The 21,412-nt window shown below is 41.5% G+C and overlaps 1 protein-coding gene across 4 annotated transcripts in view; it reads left to right on the plus strand.

The window, feature by feature from the left end:
• PHKA2 (phosphorylase kinase regulatory subunit alpha 2) overlaps positions 1–21,412 on the plus strand; it is a 111,699-nt gene that overhangs the window by 42,749 nt on the left and 47,538 nt on the right. For all 4 annotated transcript variants that reach the window (XM_077294646.1, XM_077294648.1, XM_077294647.1 and 1 more), the window contains exons 4-16: positions 361–408; positions 1,913–2,081; positions 2,755–2,837; positions 4,380–4,460; positions 4,673–4,771; positions 7,125–7,271; positions 9,363–9,416; positions 9,629–9,751; positions 13,475–13,570; positions 13,652–13,759; positions 14,071–14,149; positions 20,154–20,288; positions 20,438–20,547. In XM_077294646.1, the coding sequence (XP_077150761.1) occupies positions 361–408; positions 1,913–2,081; positions 2,755–2,837; positions 4,380–4,460; positions 4,673–4,771; positions 7,125–7,271; positions 9,363–9,416; positions 9,629–9,751; positions 13,475–13,570; positions 13,652–13,759; positions 14,071–14,149; positions 20,154–20,288; positions 20,438–20,547 (1,332 nt within the window). The remainder of the gene's footprint in view (positions 1–360; positions 409–1,912; positions 2,082–2,754; positions 2,838–4,379; positions 4,461–4,672; positions 4,772–7,124; positions 7,272–9,362; positions 9,417–9,628; positions 9,752–13,474; positions 13,571–13,651; positions 13,760–14,070; positions 14,150–20,153; positions 20,289–20,437; positions 20,548–21,412) is intronic.

The raw sequence follows: 21,412 nt of genomic DNA on the forward strand, positions 1-21,412 counted from the left end.
CACTCCTGGTTTTGGCTTACAAATACTGATGTAAAATACTGACCAAATACTGCTAGTGTGACGGCAGCCTAATTCTGAAGACAACTACATCCCCAATTGTAAGAGGGTGTTCACACTTATGCAACCACATTATTGTATTTTTTAAAATTTGCATTTCCCTGAAAACTATTAGTTTGTTTCTCAATGGATTTGTACAGATTATGGGTAATATTAATGGTGGAAAATATTTCTTGGTATGATTTGTTTTTACATGATAAAAACCTGGCATTTTAACAATGGTGTGTAAACTTTTTATTTCCCCTGTGCTGTGAACAAAGCCGAATATGCACTATTGATATTGTATTCCATTTTCTCCTCCAGAGTGTGGTGAAGCTAATGCGTGGGGTCTTACACTGTATGCTCAGACAGGTAACATATTATGTATTCTCGACAATCAGTTGTTGTGCAGAAGTCATAAGAGCAATTACCTCGAAGACCGCCACCATTTGGGGATACCCAGACCCACTCTCCTTTGTGGCTTGTATATAGAGGGAATATGTTAGCACATTTTTACATACAGAAGTAAAATGTGCTGTGTAGGTGGTTGTCCACCAATAAAAATGATTCTTTTTTTTTTTTTTGTAGAGATCTGATGCTCAGTAATGACAAATCAAGTGTAGAAGTCCTATGCAAATCAAGCTGGAAGTGCATTGATAGAAGCAGTCCACGTAGAGTAACGCCCCAGTGCACTCTCATCCTGATCTGCATACGCTAAATTTCTCATGACTGACACATCAGATTTCTGCAAAAAATAATTCTTTTTTATTTGTTAGGAAAATCTATACTGCAATATCAATACTTTCATATGTAAAAAAAAAAAAAAGTGCTCTCACATTCTGGCCGTGATATCTTTATGTTCACAAAAGTCTTTGGGACGTTATTTTGTGGCACTTACTATTACATATATTCATGATCACGCGTTAGTGCCCTGACCCCAAATGTACAGCTGTCACCTTCATGAGGCCTCGTTCAGACGCTCCTGAGTCACGTACATGTTCTCAGTGTTTCATGCATAGAGTATGTAGCCATGTTAATCTATGGAGCTGATGACATGTCTGTGTTTTTATATTGCACCGTGTTTCTGTAAAGAATATCACAGACACATGTCCAATTTTGAATCGTGTCACGGATCAAAATTCCACATACAAGTTTATAGGCCAGTGAAAATCACTGATGCCATCATTGTGGAATCCGGATACTGTCCATGTTTAACATTGTAATGGATAGGAGAAAAATTGTAATTTTATTTATAAACCACTAATGAAAAACTGACACACCGATGACACTCTGATCCAAAACACTGATGATGATGGTTACGACCACTACCAACTAGCTAACGATCACTTTATCAGTGGTTGTAACCATGGATACCTAAGGTCATGCAATGCCTGCCCATGAGGAATGAGACACAGCAAATCAGAAAAGCTATACTATATTTCTAATTGGAGGTCCACTTACTACATATTGGGATAGGATCTTGGAGATGGAAATACCCCTTTAAGTACAAAAAGAATCATGTCGGATTGCAGCATTAGAGTGAGATGTCCGCTCTTCACGTTGGCGACCTAGATGATCACTATATATCAGTGCTCCCCAACTCCGCTCCTCGAGAGCCACCAACAGGTCATGTTGTCAGGATTTCCTTAGTATTTCCCAGGTGATGGAATTATTAAGGCATCAGAAGCCAGAAGAAGTCCTGACAAGCTGATCTGTTGGCTCTTGAGGACTGGATTATATACTGTGAGGCACATGAGATCGCTAGATCATGGAATATGAGCGTTAATCAGAAATACCAGACTAGGGGATGAAGATATTGTACCGTTCTGCAGCAATAATTTATTGTGTGAGAATGTAATACATTTCTGTGTTTTAGGTTGAAAAGGTGGAAAAATTCAAACATACACAAAGTACCAGAGATTGTCTTCATGCAAAGTACAACACGGCTACTTGTAGCATTGTCGTGGGTGACGATCAGTGGGGACATCTGCAGGTCGATGCTACCTCACTGTTCCTGTTGTGTCTGGCAGAGATGACGGCGTCAGGTAACTTTAAAACCCTATTGTTAATTTTGCCTTAACCTCCTCTTGGATTGAGAAGAAAATGAACAAATACAATTGATACTAGATTCCCGGTTTATTTTCTTCTTATAGAATAGTAACACTACATCCTGCTGGGGAGTGACATTAATGGGAGAAAGTTTGTTGTACGATTCCTGGATATTACAGTGTATGGAGTAGTACCAGCTCCAGGGCATCACATCTCCGTAAATGAGCTGATCCATGGGGGTGCTGAGAGTGTGACCCCTAATACTGATGGCGTGTCCTTAGGATAAATCATCATTATTAAAGTCCCCTTGAAACACAATGGCTGATGGTCTGGTTACTGTTTAAAAAGAAAAAATCACTTGAAGTAGAGTGCGTGTATTTAATCATTAAAGGGATTGACCTGTTAAAACAAGATAACTTGCTGATCCATAGGGAATGAATGCAGCTGCAGTCGAGAGTGTGCACTAAAGCTCCATTCTAACGGGGATGAAAGTTCTGCCGATCGGTGCAGATCCCAACGGTCAGATCCCCACTAATCATCAACAAGATATCACAGATCCTGTGGATGGGTGATATAACTTGTTTTAACCAGACAGTCCCTTTAAGAAGATGTATTTGTGCCCTGATTGTGTATGTCTAACTATTAACATTATTAACATGTTCTCTTCAGGACTCCGCATTGTGTTTACCCTGGATGAAGTGGCCTTTATACAGAATCTGGTGTTTTATATTGAAGCGGCTTATAAAGTTGCTGTAAGTCCTCCATTGTAAAGACTTTAGAATTGTAAGATGTCTGAACAATACAATATTTTTCAGTTTTGTTTTTTTTTCAGTACGGTATATATGAAATGATACCTCCTTTAACACCTTAGTGCTCCATGAATATATCTGTTATGGAGTGGGTCAGTGTGAGGAGCTGGCTCAGAAGCTGAGCCCGCTCTACACAGGGCAGACGCAGGCAGTGTTACACAGCCAACATCTGCCCCAAAAAGCTCTCTCAGGCGTCTGTCTGAATGCACGAAATGGCTGCGCGTCTCCTGGCCTGAGCGTGACGGCTTCATATATTTCTACGAGGCTGTAACACTTGATTTGGGAGATGTGCGGTTAGCATGTGGCATTGTGATCCAAGACCAGAATTATGGTCGCGGATGTCTGATTTTGCCCAGACAGCAGCGATCAGAGCTAGCTCTTACTTCTTTTGATTAACCCTTAAATACTGCTGTCAAACACTGACATCAACATTTAGGCCTCGCTCACATGAGCATTTAACTTGGATGAGTGCTATCCAATGTTTTATCCGACCCATGTTATATAGTTGTTATATAATTGGTCAGTGCAGATCTGCGTTTTTTTCCACTGATCGAATCTGTGTCTGGAAAAAAATTCTCAAAATTCTCAGCATGCTTGGATTTGCTGCCCAAGTCAGATCACACGTGCCCATTCAAGTCTTATGGGTGCGTGTAAAACATCTGACTGCACTTGGATGTCATCAGAGTGCAGTCTCATTCCCGTGGACAATGGAGGCGATGGAGAAATTAAGTTCTCCGTCTTCTCCGCATCTGTGGTACAAGTCTCTCATCCAAAAGCATCGGATCACAGTAAGCTGACACTAGAGTTTGATCAGAGTGTTATTACCATTATTGATCCAACTCTCTCTCATGAGAGAATCAATGCTCGTGTGACTCCGACCTTAAGCTGCACAATCCTACCCACAGGGCAAGCAAACCAATGATTGCCTATTCAAGTCCCCCATATAGACTTTAAGAAAAAACTGTAGAGACAAAAAATGTAATGCTTTTAATCCTCTAAAATTGCCATTTTTAGTCAACATGCCTGTCATAAAAAAAATATTCAGGAATAAGTGATCAAAATGAAGTATTTACTATTAAGAAATACATCTTGGCAAGGAAAGAAGCAAGCACTCATACAGCTCCATCAACCGAAAAGTAAAAAGTTACGGGTATTAAAATTATTTATATATCATCCTTTTTTTTTTTTTTTTTAACAGATTTTTTTTTAAGCCAGTAAAAAAGTAATAACTACCAATAACAGTTTGTCATTGCTTGTTGTATTCACACTGAGGCCACATTCATACGTTGAGTATTTGGTAAATACGGCCATATTTGTAGAGCAGAACACTAGGATTTAAGTCTCGGGGAATGAGAACAAACTGGATGGACACGGGAACAACTGGGACGTTTTCTGTATAGATTAATTCTGACAGTGAAATATTTTTACTTTTTAAAAAAATACAGTTTGTACTCTGACGGTTGTCTCACATGTTTTAATTCTTAGGATTATGGAATGTGGGAGCGAGGAGACAAAACAAATCAAGGAATCCCTGAGCTCAATGCGAGCTCCGTGGGGATGGCAAAAGTAAGACTGACATTGTCCAAGTTCATAGATCGCCTAGAAGCCCCTCACAGCCCTGTGAATTTTGGGACTATTCTCCACGTATTGTCTTTGTTCACAGTTTTCTTATGTTTTTTCACATCTTTGTATTTACTGTATATTTGTAACTATAATAAGTATGTAATCCATTGTTACCGGGAGGTAAACTGAATATAACGCTGTCTGATGATTTCTAGGCTGCGCTGGAAGCCATTGATGAGCTGGACCTGTTTGGTGCTCATGGAGGTCCCAGATCAGTGATTCATGTTCTGCCTGATGACGTGGAGCATTGTCAGGTAAGGATCACAATGTTTGTGAGCTACAATAAGATATTATTCATAGCTTCATATTGTACCTGGCGAGAGGTGATACATTAAAGGGGCAGCTGGTTTGTTCGGCCCGACCCACAGGCAGCATGTAGCAGAGTCCGGCTTCATTATTCCTGACGTGTATGAATTATTCTCAAATGCTTCAAAGTTTTAGCAGAAAATACTTTTCGAGCATTCATAGTAAGAGATATGTTACTAAAGGGGAGCCTGGTGGGGGGAAGCAGGTGGGAGACATGCTTCCGTGAATAGTCATCCGAGACACATAATCCCCGGCAGCTTTTAAAAGTATGTTTTCTCTGAAACGCTTATATATACATGCAGTCCGGGGTCAGCTTGTGCCAGCTGCCAGGTTTCATTAAAGGGAACCTGTCATCTCAATGTAGTATGTTAAAGTAAAGGTATGTCCACAACGGCACTTTTATACTGATTTAATAGATACCTGTAAGCGAGAAATCCGCCTCCTGGTTCTTGTTTAATTCGCATTAGAAGGTTTGGGGCAATATCCTCTTCGGGTATCGTGGCAGGGTTTTCTGCTCTGCCGCTGCCCTTCTGCGTTTCTTCGCGTCTTTTTTTAAAGCTTGCGTTAGCACCATCTTCACCGCAGGCAGCGCTTGCGCACATTCATCTCCTGGTGGTTCCAGGAAGGTGCTGGTCACAAGGGGGCATTCTCTGCATCTGGAGGAGAGAAGGTTTTTCCACCAACATAGAAGAGGATTCTTTACTGTTACATAGTTACATAGTTATTAAGGTTGAAGGAAGACTGTAAGTCCATCTAGTTCAACCCATAGCCTAACCTAACATGCCCTAACATGTTGATCCAGGGGAAGGCAAAAAAACCCCATGTGGCAAAGAGTAACTCCACCATGGGGAAAAAATTCCTTCCCGACTCCACATACGGCAATCAGACTAGTTCCCTGGATCAACGCCTTATTAAGGAATCTAGTGTATATACCCTGTAACATTATACTTTTCCAGAAAGGTATCCAGTCCCCTCTTAAATTTAATTAATGAATCACTCATTACAACATCATACGGCAGAGAGTTCCATAGTCTCACTGCTCTTACAGTAAAGAATCTGCGTCTGTTATTATGCTTAAACCTTCTTTCCTCCAGACGTAGAGGATGCCCCCTTGTCCCTGTCTCAGGTCTATGATTAAAAAGATCATCAGAAAGGTCTTTGTACTGTCCCCTCATATATTTATACATTAACATAAGATCACCCCTTAGTCTTCGTTTTTCCAAACTAAATAGCCCCAATTGTAATAACCTATCTTGGTATTGCAGACCCCCCAGTCCTCTAATAACCTTGGTCGCTCTTCTCTGCACCCGCTCTAGTTCAGCTATGTCTTTCTTATACACCGGAGACCAGAACTGTGCACAGTATTCTAAGTGTGGTCGAACTAGTGACTTGTATAGAGGTAAAATTATGTTCTCTGTTAGAGCAGTGAGAATCTGGAATTCCTTGCCTGAGGAGGTGGTGATGGCGAACTCAGTAGAGGGGTTCAAGAGAGGCCTGGATGTCTTCCTGGAGCGTAACAACATTGTATCTTACAGTTATTAGGTTCTTTAGAAGGACGTAGATCTGGGGATTTATTCTGATGGAATATAGGCTGAACTGGATGGACAAATGTCTTTTTTTCGGCCTTGCTAACTATGTTACTAAAACATTTCACTCCCTGTTTTTTTAGCACTGTTTTACCTAAAAGAAAGAATAATTTGCAATCCCATGCTGTCCTGTCTGTATATTCTCTTTTCCTTCCTCCCCTGCCCAGGAGCTGTGGTATGATCAGACCATGTTCCTGTACGGTCAGACACAGCCATTACACAGTACACAGCAGGGGCACATTTATAAGATTATCTCAGTACAGGAACATTTTATTCAAACACATCCAATTGTGAAAAGTATTATTTAAAGATTGATTAAAATGTTAATTAAAATTAACCTTGTTCGTGGGAAAACCCTTTTTAATACTTGAGTGATGGTGAGCCTGTGTTTAATTTTTAAGTAGTTGTTTTTCTATTTTATGCAATGGGTGCTGTATTTCTCAATACTTGGAATACCTGTTAAACTGCAGAAATATCTGGTGTCCATTTGAAAGATCAGTGAGTCAAGGCTGTGTGATCTCCGAAGCAGCATCATGTCCAGATAAATCCAAAGTGTCCACTTATATTGTGGCTTTTCCTGCTGACACATTAACAAATAAAATGATGTAATTGTTGAAGCTTCACATGATCATGTACCAAGGACACACTGGGTAAGATCGGTATTTTTTACTTTGTGATCCAGTACAAAATCTTATGTGCTTTCTTCTCTTTACAGTCAATCCTGTATTCCATGCTACCGAGAGCATCCACATCAAAAGAGATCGACGCTGGTCTGCTTTCTATCATTTCGTACCCAGCTTTTGCAGTGGAAGACATAAACCTGGTTAATGTGACCAAAAATGAAATCATCACAAAGTTACAAGTACGTTTTTATTCATAGGGTCATCTGAAGTGGGCAGGAACGCAGCGGCTTAGGTTCTGTTCCCATCTGCATTGGAAGCGCTGTTAGGAGGCGTCATCACTGATTCCATCAAAAATGCTGGATAAAGAAAATACTATATTATCTTTTAAAAATGACACACCATGAGAAAAACCTGACAGAGCCCATTATAGTCAGTGAGGTCCATCTGTTGGTGATAGCCATGAGATAGGTCTGGCCTTATGAACAATGCCTAAAGGTGATTTTTTTTTTTTTTTTGCGCGTTGTTCTGTACATAAAAAACTTTGCGTTTTACAAGATCAGTAAATTGCAGAAGATTTCTGAAATCTCATGCATATGCTGCTTCTTACCTTGCGTATTTTGCTCACAGGATGTATTTCCAAATCTGAGGGTATGTGCACACCGTCAGTAATTGGCAGCGCTTTGGACGTTGCACATGTCCGCTCTATGCAAAGCGCTGCCGGCTATTGAACGCAGGTGATTCCGCATTTGATTACTGAACCGTGCGGAATCACCGCGCCCAATACATTGTATGGGTAAAATTTATCTTGCAGAGACTCGCATCTCTGCAAGATAAATAGACATGCTGCTGTCTGGAAAGACGCGCCGCATGTCCGTCTCCGCATGTAAGCCGAAGGTGTCTGTGCACGCATAGTAGAGATGGGATTTCTTGAAATCCCATCCACTGTGCTGTAACACCCCACAGCATCCAGATGTTACATGATAGTGGATGGAATTTCAAGAAACTCAACATTTGAACATATTTTAAGGCTCGTTCATGTGCAAGTTAAAACTCACCAAACATGTGAGTAAAAAGAGTAGAGTCAGAACGCACATATTTTATGTTGCACTTTTCCTGCCAACACTTAGGTATTTGCCGCAGATTTTTTCTGCATTAAACATGTGCACATACCTTGATGCTGAAAGAGTTGACATTCTACAGATTTGAAAGAATGCTTTGATGTTTCAAATCCGCAAGGAAAAATATTGCATCTTATGCATCAGATTTCAGAGATCTCATTCACTTTGCTAGTACTGTAAAATGCAGCATTTTTTACTCCTGACAAGCAAGCAGAAAAAACACAACAAAAACGCACAGTGTGAACAGGCCCTTAGGCTATGTGCACACTCTGCGGCGTGCTCTGCGGGTTCTCCCGCAGCGGATTTGATAAATCTGCAGGGCAAAACCGTTGCGGTTATCCCTGCAGATTTATCGCGGTTTGTCTTGCGGTTTCCGCTGCGGGTTTACTCCTACTATTGATGCTGCATATGGAGCAATATACAGCATCAATAGTAATTTTAAAAATAATAAAAAAATGGTTATACTCACCCTCTGACGTCCCGATCTCCTCGGCGCTGCACGCGGCGGTCCGGTTCCAAAGATGCTGTGCGAGAAGGACCTTCGTGACGTCACGGTCATGTGACCACGACGTCATCGCAGGCCCTGCTCGCACAGCAACCGTACGACCGGACGGCCGCGTGCAGCGCTGAGAGGTGAGTATATCATTATTTTTTATTTTAATTCTTTTTTTTTTTTTTTTACACAAATATGGTTCCCAGGGCCTGGAGGAGAGTCTCCTCACATGGCATAGCCCCATGCGGGAAGTAAGCGGTAAGCGGATCAATGCATTCCTATGTGTGCAGAATCGCAGCGATTCTGCACTAAAGAAGTGACATGCTGCGGAATGTAAACCGCTGTGTTTCTGCGCGGTTTTTCCCGCAGCATGTGCACAGCGGATTGCGGTTTCCATAGGTTTACATGTAACTGTAAACGCAATGGAAACTGCTGCGGACCCGCAGCGTCAAAATTGCTGCGGTTCCGCGGTAAAAACCGCAAAGTGTGTGCACATAGCCCCCATTAGTCTAAGGCTATTAGAGTGCTCTCCTATCTGCACAGTCAGTTATTTCTGGTATCTAGAAGCTGGTCCCATTGATTTCATTGGGGGCTTTCTAAGTCTGTATGCAGTGAGCATCCCTCAGTGTTGTCTGTAGATAGCCTGAATTTTATGGTGTAATTCCATGAGCCTCATTTCTCATGTCCTTACAAGTCGTCTTTTTTTATTTTATTTTAAGGGAAGGTATGGCTGCTGTCGATTTCTTAGAGATGGTTATAAAACTCCAAGAGAGGTAAGAAGAACGTCAAGTACTACAATTCCTGGCTCATAGCTCAGTCTGACGTATATTTTCCTATCGTCGTTATTCTTTTGTAGATATGTATCATGTATATTGTTAACAAGGTTTGCAGTTATTCATTTTTACGTGGTTATAAATTTGCAGACGCGTTGTTTAAACTCTGGACATGATTTACCTTCTAACCAGTTTCCCTTCACTATTGTCAGGACCCAACCAGGCTACATTACGACTCAACCGAGCTGAAGTTGTTTGAAAACATTGAATGCGAGTGGCCAATATTCTGGACTTATCTAGTCATTGATGGTGTTTTTAATGGAGACCAAGTTCAGGTATGACAGAAAATACAATAGAATGAAAAGTAAAAAATTAAATAAAAATACAAAATAAGTAAAAAAAAAAAAATTGTTAAAAAAACAAACAAACAAAAAGAATCACTGATCAGAGAGACGGACACACTATTGTTACACAATCACAGACAACATTCACATTGTCACTATAAACAATAACCTATTAATACAATAATAAAACTACTCCGATATCATCACAATAGAGCAGAGCCGGCAAACACAAGCACTGTTGACATCATTACAACAGAGCAAAGCCCATAAATACAACATATAGTTGTAGCATAAAAAGAGTCACCTGCTCTTGTGACATTCTCACAATAAACCTCAATAGACAGGTGACACATTACAGAATGTTATTGCTCTACCATAGATCAGCCTCTCCAAATTTTGAATACAGTCACAAAATGCAGAAATGGATTAAAAATGTTATCTCTCAACAGTTCTTTATCTTTGAATATTCTTATTGTTATATATTGTTTTGTGAAAATTAGGACTGATCAGCAGGGCTGTGGAGTCGGTAAGCCAAACCTCCGACTCCTCAATTTCCATGACACTGACTCCACCAGAATGGGCCCAGACTCCACAGCCCTGCTGATCAGAGGACATAGTAATGCAATGTAAAGTATTGCTGAGCAGTCGGACCAATGAAGCACTTGAAGGGAGTCTGTCAGTAGGATCAACCCTCATAAGCCGTATTTATAGGCATGCAGGTTATAGAAAATTGAATAAAATGATATCTTGATATCTGTGATTCGATGTGTAATTCCAGAGAAATCCGTGTTTTTCTTGATATGTAAATGAGCTGTTAAGATCTATGGGCCGGATGTTCATCTCCATGAGAATCTGCCTCCACAGATAATTTGAAATGAAAGGGCGGAGTTACCAGTGTGAGACATGTAATGACTGACAGTCTGATTTACATGTGTTACATTGGTCAGTCAAAATAAGCTCTGAAGGCAGACGCTCAGCAAGATCTAAGAACAGCCCATAGATCTTAACAGCTAATTTACATATTAAGAAAAATGTAAATTTCTCTGGAATAAGATGCCCGGATCAAAGCTATCAAGGTATCATTTTATTCAGCTTCCTATCACCTGTATGCCCATGAAAACAAGAGGGTTGATCCTACTGACGGATTCCCTTTAATCCATACATTTCATGACAATAACAGACCGGGCATTTACTGGTAATGTAGCTGTACGAGGGCTTATTTTTTTGCAAAACAGGTTGTAACTTTCATTGGTAAACAAACAGTGGAAAAGTGACACAATAGCTGTGTATCAAAATACGGGCAAAAATTTTGTTGGTGCCATTTAGGGTACATATAAATGTATAATTTTTACAGGGGATGAAGTGTAAAAATCCTGCAAGTCTGCCGTGGCTTGTGCCTGATAAATAACTTTATTCTAGGGGTTGTTACAATTGTAGCAGTAGTGAATACAATATTACGATGAATAAGAGGTATATTTTACTATTAAATGCAAAAAGTCAGACCCTTCCCAAACATTGCACCAAAATATGTGACATACGTGAAATTTCTCCAGGGGTGACTGGACTACATTTTGCAATCTTTTGGAAAGTGGTAAGTCAGTTGAAAACATTTGGAAACTCTGGACTAGATCTCACAGTGGCAAGCTTAAAAAAATATAGGTGAACGCCGATAGAATAGACTTAAAAAACAGTAATGGAAAAATAAGTACCTTATTGCACAAGAAAAAGAAAATGGAGGCACAAAACAATAAAAATGTGACAATAACAGGCACAAATGCGATATTATATTGGGCCCATAGTGTTAGGCCGACTTCACACAACCAGAGCTGAACTCAGCAGCCCCATATGTAACTGTTTAGTCAGGAGAACCACGGCTGGTCTGGAAGTTGCGGCCCCTACATGTATATCATGATACCGTACATGTGAAGCTGGCCTTAGTGTCCGTGTTTCATTGACAAGAACACTATTGGACCTTATTGGGATTGCCTAATAGGCAGTTGATGATGGCAGACCTGTGGGTAGCCCATTGGCACCCTGTAATTGTGTTTTGGGCTGACGGATGTAACCCTTTCTAGCTCCCAGCAGAAAATATTTCTAGATGTATGGCAAAAGATTTCCCAGGTTTGCTAGCTATTGGAGTCCTTCAAGATAAGAGCTGTCGCCCCTGTATAAGGCTGCTTTCATATGTCCTACGCTCCCGGTCTAGTATGGTCGAGTACGACTGTGAATGTCGAATGTATAAAACCATCTTTAGACACAGGATGGTAAAGGGGAATAGGTGATCAGTAAATGACTTATCGCTTAAGTCACGTATTTGTGTTTCTTGTATTTTTTTTAATTGACAATTATTTTTTTTACTATTTATTATAAGAAACAAAATTCGCAGTCTTACAATGTTTACCCTGGCTGCTGGGGCTTTTATAAATTTGCGGTCCTTTCAGGAAAAGTTTTTAGCTGGCTTCTATCAGTAGAGATGGGATTACAGTGAAAGGTAACACACATATGCACAGCTTACTACACAGGATCCAGCAATCACAATAGGTGATGTCAAACCCGACCCTGCTCCCCATCTCTTCACAATGACCACACATTGAGGCTAATGACTCGTACATGTGTTATTTCCTGAAATAATGGGAAGCATGAGGAATTAAGGGCAGCACTGTGGCTCAGTGGTTAGCACTGGGGCATTGGGGTTCTGGCTTTAAAGGGGTATTCCCATCACCAATATCCTATCCCAATATTGTAGTAGGTGTAATAATAATATTAACAAATGCCTCCAATTAGAAATGTAGTATAATTCTCCTGACCACCTATATCACTTACTTCATGTGCAGGGCATTACAGTAGCTTAGGTATCCATGGTTACAACCACTAGCAACTGTCACTGTATGGCCGTAACCATGGATACCTGTGCTTACTGCATGGCCTGCACGTCAGGTAAGCGACCTAGATTATCAGAAGAACTATACTACATTTCTAATTGGAAATATTTTCTAATATTAAACCTACTACATATTGGAATAGGATCTTGGAGATGGGAATACATCTTTAAATCCCACGAAGGAGATCATGTGCAAGTACGTTCTCTCTGTGTTTGTGTGGGTTTCCTCTAGGTTCTTCGTTTTTTCCCCACACTCCAAAGACATACTGATAGGGAATTTAGATTGTGAGCCCCAATGGGGACAGCGATCATGATGTATGTAAAGCGCTGTTCTGTGAGTAAAATAAATAAGTAAAATGGGTTTAAAACAGCCCCAATGGCCAGTGTGACAATTGCAAGATTTTTATTTTTTAGTTTAAACCCAGATAGTGATATTTTAAAAAAAATATAAAACAAAACAAAAAAAATGCAAAAAACGTTTAAAAAATATATTTAGCACAAAAACCTGATTTAAACAGTAAGTCATTTTCTGATGATCGCCTCCCATTAAGCAGTAATCAATTTGGTGTTTCATAAATAGAAATACACATTTATAATTGTGGCGTCATCACTATAGACCTGCACACAAGCGCTTGTGACCACCCCATAGTGCAGTGCGGCCTATACATAACATTCCCATACACAAATCTGTAACCGCATCTCAATGGTTACTTTTTTTATATATAAAATGGCATTGATAGCATCAGCATGCTCGTATATTCCCACAGGGCGTGTATGTTTTCCTAATAATGTATCTGTATTTTACAATACTTTATATATGTTTGCATATTTAGGTGCAGGAATACAGAGAGGCTCTAGAAGGTATACTGATCAGAGGAAAACATGGGATTCGCCTGGTGCCAGAATTGTACGCTGTTCCTCACAACAAGGTTGTTACATTGTGACTGACTGCACAGAACTGGTCTCCTGTCCATACTGTGTGTGGGATTATAACGTATTCTCTCCCATAGATAGAAGAGGAGTATCACAACCCTCACACAGTGGACCGCGTCACGATCGGGAAATTGCCACATTTGTGGGGACAGTCCCTGTATATTCTTGGAAATCTACTTGCAGAGGTAAAATACAATGCATGAGTGTGGATTCCAGAAGATTGGTTGAAGTCTTACTGTCTTTTAGGCTGGACACGATGTAATCAGTCTCTAAAGCCACTAACAACTGATCATGTAGCAGTTCCTTCAGAGTCTAACCCACAGTACCTTCCTTATTTTAGCACGTTCCTCACAGACGTTTTTACAGTCCCAGATTATTGCAGTGCATGTAACACATGGAGATTGTGCCTCAGATTTGATGCCCTTTTGGATAGTTTATTAGAAGTTGAAGTGATTTGCTGTCGTTACATTTTATTTCTGGCTTTTTTTTATCATAGGGCTTTTTAGCACCTGGAGAAATCGATCCATTAAATAGAAGATTTTCAACAGCTTTCAAACCTGATGTTGTAGTGCAAGGTAATGATAATTATCCATAGAGAGATATTTAGACCTACTTTATGTACTATGCCGGTCAAAAGTCTGAACACTCCTGATCATGTAATCGTTTTCCTTGTTCTTATTGGAAAGTTCACATTGAAGATTCAGACTGAAGGCAGCAAAACCACAAAGGGACACGTGGAAACAAGGAATACTCCTATTTTACTCTGATGACAGCTTTACTACCTTTTGGCATTCTCCAACAGCTTTATCAGGGCTTCACATTGGATGACTTCCAATGAACAGTTATACCACACCAAGAGTTTGTGCAATCACTGGCCTTCAGAAAGTGTTTGTGACCATCAGGTGTGTTTCACAGAGGCAGTGTTGGTACACGATTCCATGCAGTTCTGAGTTATATTCCACAACTGTTCAAGAACCACTGAAATAAGCAAAGAGGAACGTCAATCCATCATTACTTTAAGAGATGACGGTCTATTAATCCGTAACATTGCTAAAACCTTGAAAGTATCCTCAAGTGCAGTTAAGAAAACAATCAGTCACTAAGAAGAAACTGACTCTCATGGAGACTGCCCCAGGAAAGGAAGACCGAGAATGTCCTCTGCTGCAGAGGATAAGTTCATCAGCGTTTCCAGCCTCAGAAGCGGCAAATGGCTAATACGTCAGATAACAGCCATCATAAATGATGCATAGTGATCAAGAAGCAGACACATCCCAACATCAACTGCCCATTCGAAATTTCAAGAAGCCGGCTTTTATTGTCGAATCCAACTTCTAACGTATTCACTTAACTTATTGACCGATCGCTTGTTGCCCAATAAATTCCTTCCTTTAACAGGTTAAAAATGTAATTAATGATATTCACTTCTCTTCTTAGTGCTCTTAGTATTGTAGCTGAGCCCTAGATCTTTATATTAACCCCTTCCCGACCCATGACGCCACGTAGGCGTCATGAAAACCCGTGCCAATCCGACCCATGACGCCTATGTGGCGTCATGGAAAGATCGCATCCCTGTAGATCGGGTGAAAGGGTTAACTCCATTTTCACCCGATCTGCAGAGACAGGGGGAGTGGTACTTCAGCCCAGGGGGGATGGCTTCACCCCCCCGTGGCTACGATCGCTCTGATTGGCTGTTGAAAGTGAAACAGCCAATCAGAGCGATTTGTAATATTTCACCTATGAAAATGGTGAAATATTACAATCCAGCCATGGCCGATGCTGCAATAGCATCTGCCATGGCTGGAGACCCCGAACTGCCCCCCCCCCACCCCACCGATCGCCCCCCCAGTCGTCCTTTTTGCCCCGATCTCCTGTCCGCTCCCCTCCTCCCTCCTGTCCGCTCCCCCGGTCCTCTTGTCCGCTCCCCCGGTCCTCCGATCCCCCCCCCCGTGTTCCGATCCCACCCCCCCATACTTACCTAGCTTCCATGTCCCTCCCGGTGTCCGGCCGTCTTCTCCATGGGCGCCGCCATCTTGGAAAATGGCGGGCGCATGCGCAGTGCGCCTGCCAAATCTGCCAGCCGGCAGATTCATTACAAGTACATTTTGATCGCTGTGGTAGGTTCTATCACAGCGATCAAAATAAAAAAATAATAAATAAACCCCCCCCCCTTTATCACCCCCATAGGTAGGGACAATAATAAAATAAAGAAAATATTTTTTTTTCTTTTTCCACTAGGGTCAGGGTTAGAACTAGGGGTAGGGTTAGGGTTACGGGTAGGGTTAGGGTTAGGGGTAGGGTTATGGCATGTGCACACAGAGCGGATCGGCCGCGGATCCGCAGCGGATCGGCCGCGGATCCGCAGCGGATCGGCCGCGGATCCGCAGCGGATCGGCCGCGGATCGGCCGCGGATCCGCAGCGGATCGGCCGCGGATCCGCAGCAGATCGGCCCCGGATCCGCAGCGGATCGGCCGCGGATCCGCAGCGGATCGGCCGCGGATCCGCAGCGGATTGGCCGCGGATCCGCAGCGGATTGGCCGCTGCGAATTCGAAGCAGTTTTCCATCAGGTTTACAGTGCCATGTACACCTAAGGAAAACCAAATCCGCTGTGCCCATGGTGCGGAAAATTCCGTGCAGAAACGCTGCGTTGTATTTTCCGCAGCATGTCAATTCTTTGTGCGGATTCCGCAGCGTTTTACACCTGTTCCTCAATAGGAATCCGCAGGTGAAATCCGCACAAAAAAACACTGGAAATCTGCTGTAAATCCGCAGGTAAAACGCAGTGCCTTTTACCTGCAGATTTTTCAAAAATCGTGTGGAAAAATCTCACACGAATCCGCAACGTGGGCACATAGCCTTAGGGTTAGAATTAGAGTTAGGGTTGGAATTAGGGCTAGGGTTTGAAATAGGGTTAAGATTAGGCTTGTGGTTAGGGTTACGGATAGGGTTAGGGGTGTGTTGGGGTTACAGTTGTGGTTAGGGTTGGGATTAGGGTTACGGTTGGGATTAGGGTTAGGATTAGGGTTGGAATTAGGGTTACGGGTGTGTTGCGGTTAGGGTTGTGGTTAGGGGTGTGTTGGGGTTAGGGTTGTGATTAGGGTTATGGCTACAGTTGGGATTAGGATTAGGGGTGTGTTGGGGTTAGTGTTGAAGTTAGAATTGAGGGGATTCCACTGTTTGGGCACATCAGGGGTCTCCAAACGCAACATGGCGCCACCATTGATTCCAGCCAATCTTGCGTTCAAAAAGTCAAATGGTGCTCCCGCCCTTCCAAGCCCCGACGTGCGCCCAAACAGTGGTTTACCCCCACATTTGGGGTACCAGCGTACTCAGGACAAACTGGGCAACAACTGTTGGGGTCCAATTTCTCCTGTTACCCTTGCAAAAATAAAAAATTACTTGCTAAAACATAATTTTTGAGGAAAGAACAATTATTTTTTATTTTCACGGCTCTGCGTTATAAACTTCTGTGAAGCACTTGGGGGTTGAAAGTGCTCACCACACATCTAGATAAGTTCCTTCGGGGGTCTAGTTTCCAAAATGGGGTCACTTGTGGGGTGTTTCTACTGTTTAGGCATATCAGGGGCTCTGCAAACGTAACATGATGCCCGCAGACCATTCCATCAAAGTCTGCATTCCAAAACGTCACTACTTCCCTTCCGAGCCCCGGCATGTGCCCAAACAGTGGTTTACCCCCACATATGGGGTATCAGCGTACTCAGGAGAAACTGGACAACAACTTTTGGGGTCCAATTTCTCCTGTTACTCTTGCAAAAATAAAAAATTCTGGGCTAAAAAAATATTTTTGAGGAAAGGAAACACATTTATTATTTTCACGGCTCTGCGTTATAAACTTCTGTGAAGCACTTGGGGGTTCAAAGTGCTCACCACACATCTAGATAAGTTCCCTTGGGGGTCTAGTTTCCAAAATGGAGTCACTTGTGGGGAGTTCCTACTGTTTAGGCACATCAGGGGCTCTGCAAACGCAACCTGACGCCCGCAGAGCATTCCATCAAAGTCTGCATTTCAAAACGTCACTACTTCCCTTCCGAACCCCGACGTGTGCCAAAACAGTGGTTTACCCCCACATATGGGGTATCAGCGTACTCAGGAGAAACTGGACAACAACTTTTGGGGTCCAATTTCTCCTGTTACCATTGGGAAAATAAAAAATTGTGGGCTAAAAAATCATTTTTGAGAAAAGAAAAATTATTTTTTATTTTCATGGCTCTGCGTTATAAACTTCTGTGAAGCACTTGGGGGTTCAAAGTGCTCACCACACATCTAGATTAGTTCCTTGGGAGGTCTAGTTTCCAAAATGGGGTCACTTGTGCGGGAGCTCCAATGTTTAGGCACACGGGCTCTCCAAACGCGACATGGTGTCCGCTAATGATTGGAGCTAATTTTCCATTCAAAAAGCCAAATGGCGTGCCTTCCCTTCCGAGCGCTGCCGTGCGCCCAAACAGTGGTTTACCCCCACATATGGGGTATCATCGTACTCAGGACAAACTGGACAACAACATTTGGGGGCCAATTTCTCCTATTACCCTTGGGAAAATAAAAAATTCTGGGCTAAAAATCATTTTTGAGGAAAGAAAAATTATTTTTTTATTTTCACGGCTCTGCGTTATAAACTTCTGTGAAGCACCTGGGGGTTATAAGTGCTCACTATGCATCTAGATAAGTTCCTTGGGGGGTCTAGTATCCAAAATGGGGTCACTTGTAGGGGAGCTCCAATGTTTAGGCACACAGGAGCTCTCCAAACGCGACATTGGGTTCGCTAACGATTGGAGCTAATTTTCCATTCAAAAAGTCAAATGGCACGCCTCCCCTTCCGAGCCTTGCCGTGCACCCAAACAGTGGTTTACCCCCACATATGAGGTATCGGCATACTCAGGAGAAATTGCCCAACAAATTTTAGGATCCATTTTATCCTGTTGCCCATGTGAAAATGAAAGAATTGAGGCTAAAAGAAATTTTGTGTGAAAAAAAAAAATACTTTTTCATTTTTGCGGATCAATTTGTGAAGCACCTGGGGGTTTAAAGTGCTCACTATGCCTCTAGATGAGTTCCTTGGGGGGTCTAGTTTCCAAAATGGGGTCACTTGTGGAGGAGCTTCAATGTTTAGGCACACAGGGGCTTTCCAAACGCGACATGGTGTCCGCTAACGATGGAGATAATTTTTCATTCAAAAAGTCAAATGGCGCTCCTTCCCTTCCGAGCCTTACCATGTGCCCAAACAGTGGTTTACCCCCACATGTGAGGTATTGGTGTACTCAGGAGAAATTGCCCAACAAAATTTAGGATCCATTTTATCCTGTTGCCCATGTGAAAATGAAAAAATTGAGGCTAAAATAATTTTTTGGTGAAAAAAAAGTACTTTTTCATTTTTACGGATCAATTTGTGAAGCACCTGGGGGTTTAAAGTGCTCACTATGCTTCTAGATAAGTTCCTTGGGGGGTCTAGTTTCCAAAATGTGGTCACTTGTGGGGAAGCTCCAATGTTTAGGCACACGGGGGCTCTCCAAACGCGACATGGTGTCCGCTAAAGATTGTAGCCAATTTTTCATTCAAAAAGTCAAATGGCGCTCCTTCCCTTCCGAGCCCTGCCGTGCGCCCAAACAGTGGTTTACCCCCACATATGAGGTATCAGCGTACTCAGGACAAATTGGACAACAACATCCCTGGTCCAGTTTCTCCTTTTACCCTTGGGAAAATAACAAAATTGTTGCTAAAAGATCATTTTTGTGACTAAAAAGTTAAATGTTCATTTTTTACTTCCATGTTGCTTCTGCTGCTGTGAAACACCTGAAGGGTTAATAAACTTCTTGAATGTGGTTTTGAGCACCTTGAGGGGTGCAGTTTTTAGAATGGTGTCACTTTTGGGTATTTTCAGCCATATAGAACCCTCAAAATGACTTCAAATGTGTGGTGGTCCCTAAAAAAAATGGTTTTGTAAATTTTGTTGTAAAAATGAGAAATCACTGGTCAAATTTTAACCCTTATAACTTCCTAGCAAAAAAAAAAATTGTTTCCAAAATTGTGCTGATGTAAAGTAGACATGTGGGAAACGTTATTTATTAACTATTTTGTGTCACATAACTCTCTGGTTTAACAGAATAAAAATTCAAAATGTGAAAATTGCGAAATTTTCAAAATTTTCGCCAAATTTCCGTTTTTTTCACAAATAAACTCAGAAATTATCGACCTAAATTTACCACTAACATGAAGCCCAATATGTCACGAAAAAACAATCTCAGAATCGCTAGGATCCGTTGAAGCGTTCCTGAGTTATTACCTCATAAAGGGACACTGGTCAGAATTGCAAAAAACGGCAAGGTCATTAAGGCCAAAATAGGCTGGGTCATGAAGGGGTTAAATGCAACATTGGACCATTAATATTCTTAACAATTCTTCCATAACCAGCTGTCTGACATTCTCTTCATATCGGTTGAGTTTGAGTTTAGACAATCATAACTATTGGATTAGTTGTAGTAAAAATATTATATATATCTCTCGTGTGTATATATAATATGTGTGTCTTTGTTCATTGTTTTTCTTTTGTGTTTAAATTTTTCAGTATCTGTTCTAGCAGAAACAGCTGAAATTAAGAAGATGTTAAAAAAACATGACATTAATGTACAGAGCTTTAATGACGTCCGACCTTTTCGAGTGCAGCCAGCTAGAATATTGAGCCACCTCTATGCAAAACTTGGTAAGTGCAGGGATTTTTATCCTAGTAAGGGTATACATTTTGCTGTCAGTCATACAATCAACAACCGCACTATGGCCTTTGCCTAGACTAGTACTGATATCCTTCTCAAAGTCTGTACTACCAATGTTTTATTGTCTGCATGTTCATAGGAATAAATAAAGCCATGAAGCTAAGTGGGCGACCATATCGTCATATTGGAGTACTGGGAACATCTAAATTGTACACAATTAGGAGTCAGATCTTCACTTTTACTCCTCAGGTTGGTGCAAGTAAAATATATATTAATAACTGTGAATGTCTCTAGGTAGTAGATATCACTTTTAAGATTTAAGACAAACAGAAACATACCAGATACACAGGGATCACTAAAAATAGACAATATTTAATTGATACACATAAGCAAAAAGAGATTAAAAACATTTAAAAAGTCAATCTTACATATAGTATGACCACATCAGCCCACAATCGAGCGGCACCCCGTCTATCCAAATGACTCCCAGTTTAAGAATAATAGGTTACAAAGTTGTGAATGACAAAGGAAGAAACCAGAATCAAGTTGTAAAATATTTGCATATACTGTCAGCAATTATGAACTAAAGATAATAATATGCAGAGAGAATGTATATATTTGTTTAAATATCTAAAGTATAATAAAATATACAAATACCTATATGTGAAAGAGAGAAGCAATACACACTGTCGGGTCCCAAAAAGGTATGAATACGTCATAGTAGTGATGTGTGAAAATTATGCAATACTCCTGATAAGAAACTATGTAAGGGTACTGTCACACTCTGCAACTTTCCAACGATCACGACCAGCGATACGACCTGGCCGTGATCGTTGGTAAGTCGTTGTGTGGTCGCTGGGGAGCTGTCACACAGACAGCTCTCCAGCGACCAACGATGCCGAAGTCCCAGGGTAACAAAGGGTAAACATCGGGTTACTAAGCGCAGGGCCGCGCTTAGTAACCCGATGTTTACCCTGGTTACCATCGTAAATGTAAAAAAAAAAAAAACAGTACATACTCACATTCCGGTGTCCGTCAGGTCCCTCGCCTTCAGCTTCCCGCACTGACTGTGACTGCCGGCCGTAAAGTAAAAGCAGAGCACAGCAGTGACGTC

Source organism: Ranitomeya variabilis, chromosome 3 (genome assembly GCF_051348905.1).
Source record: "Ranitomeya variabilis isolate aRanVar5 chromosome 3, aRanVar5.hap1, whole genome shotgun sequence".
Classification (NCBI taxonomy): Eukaryota; Metazoa; Chordata; class Amphibia; order Anura; family Dendrobatidae; genus Ranitomeya; species Ranitomeya variabilis.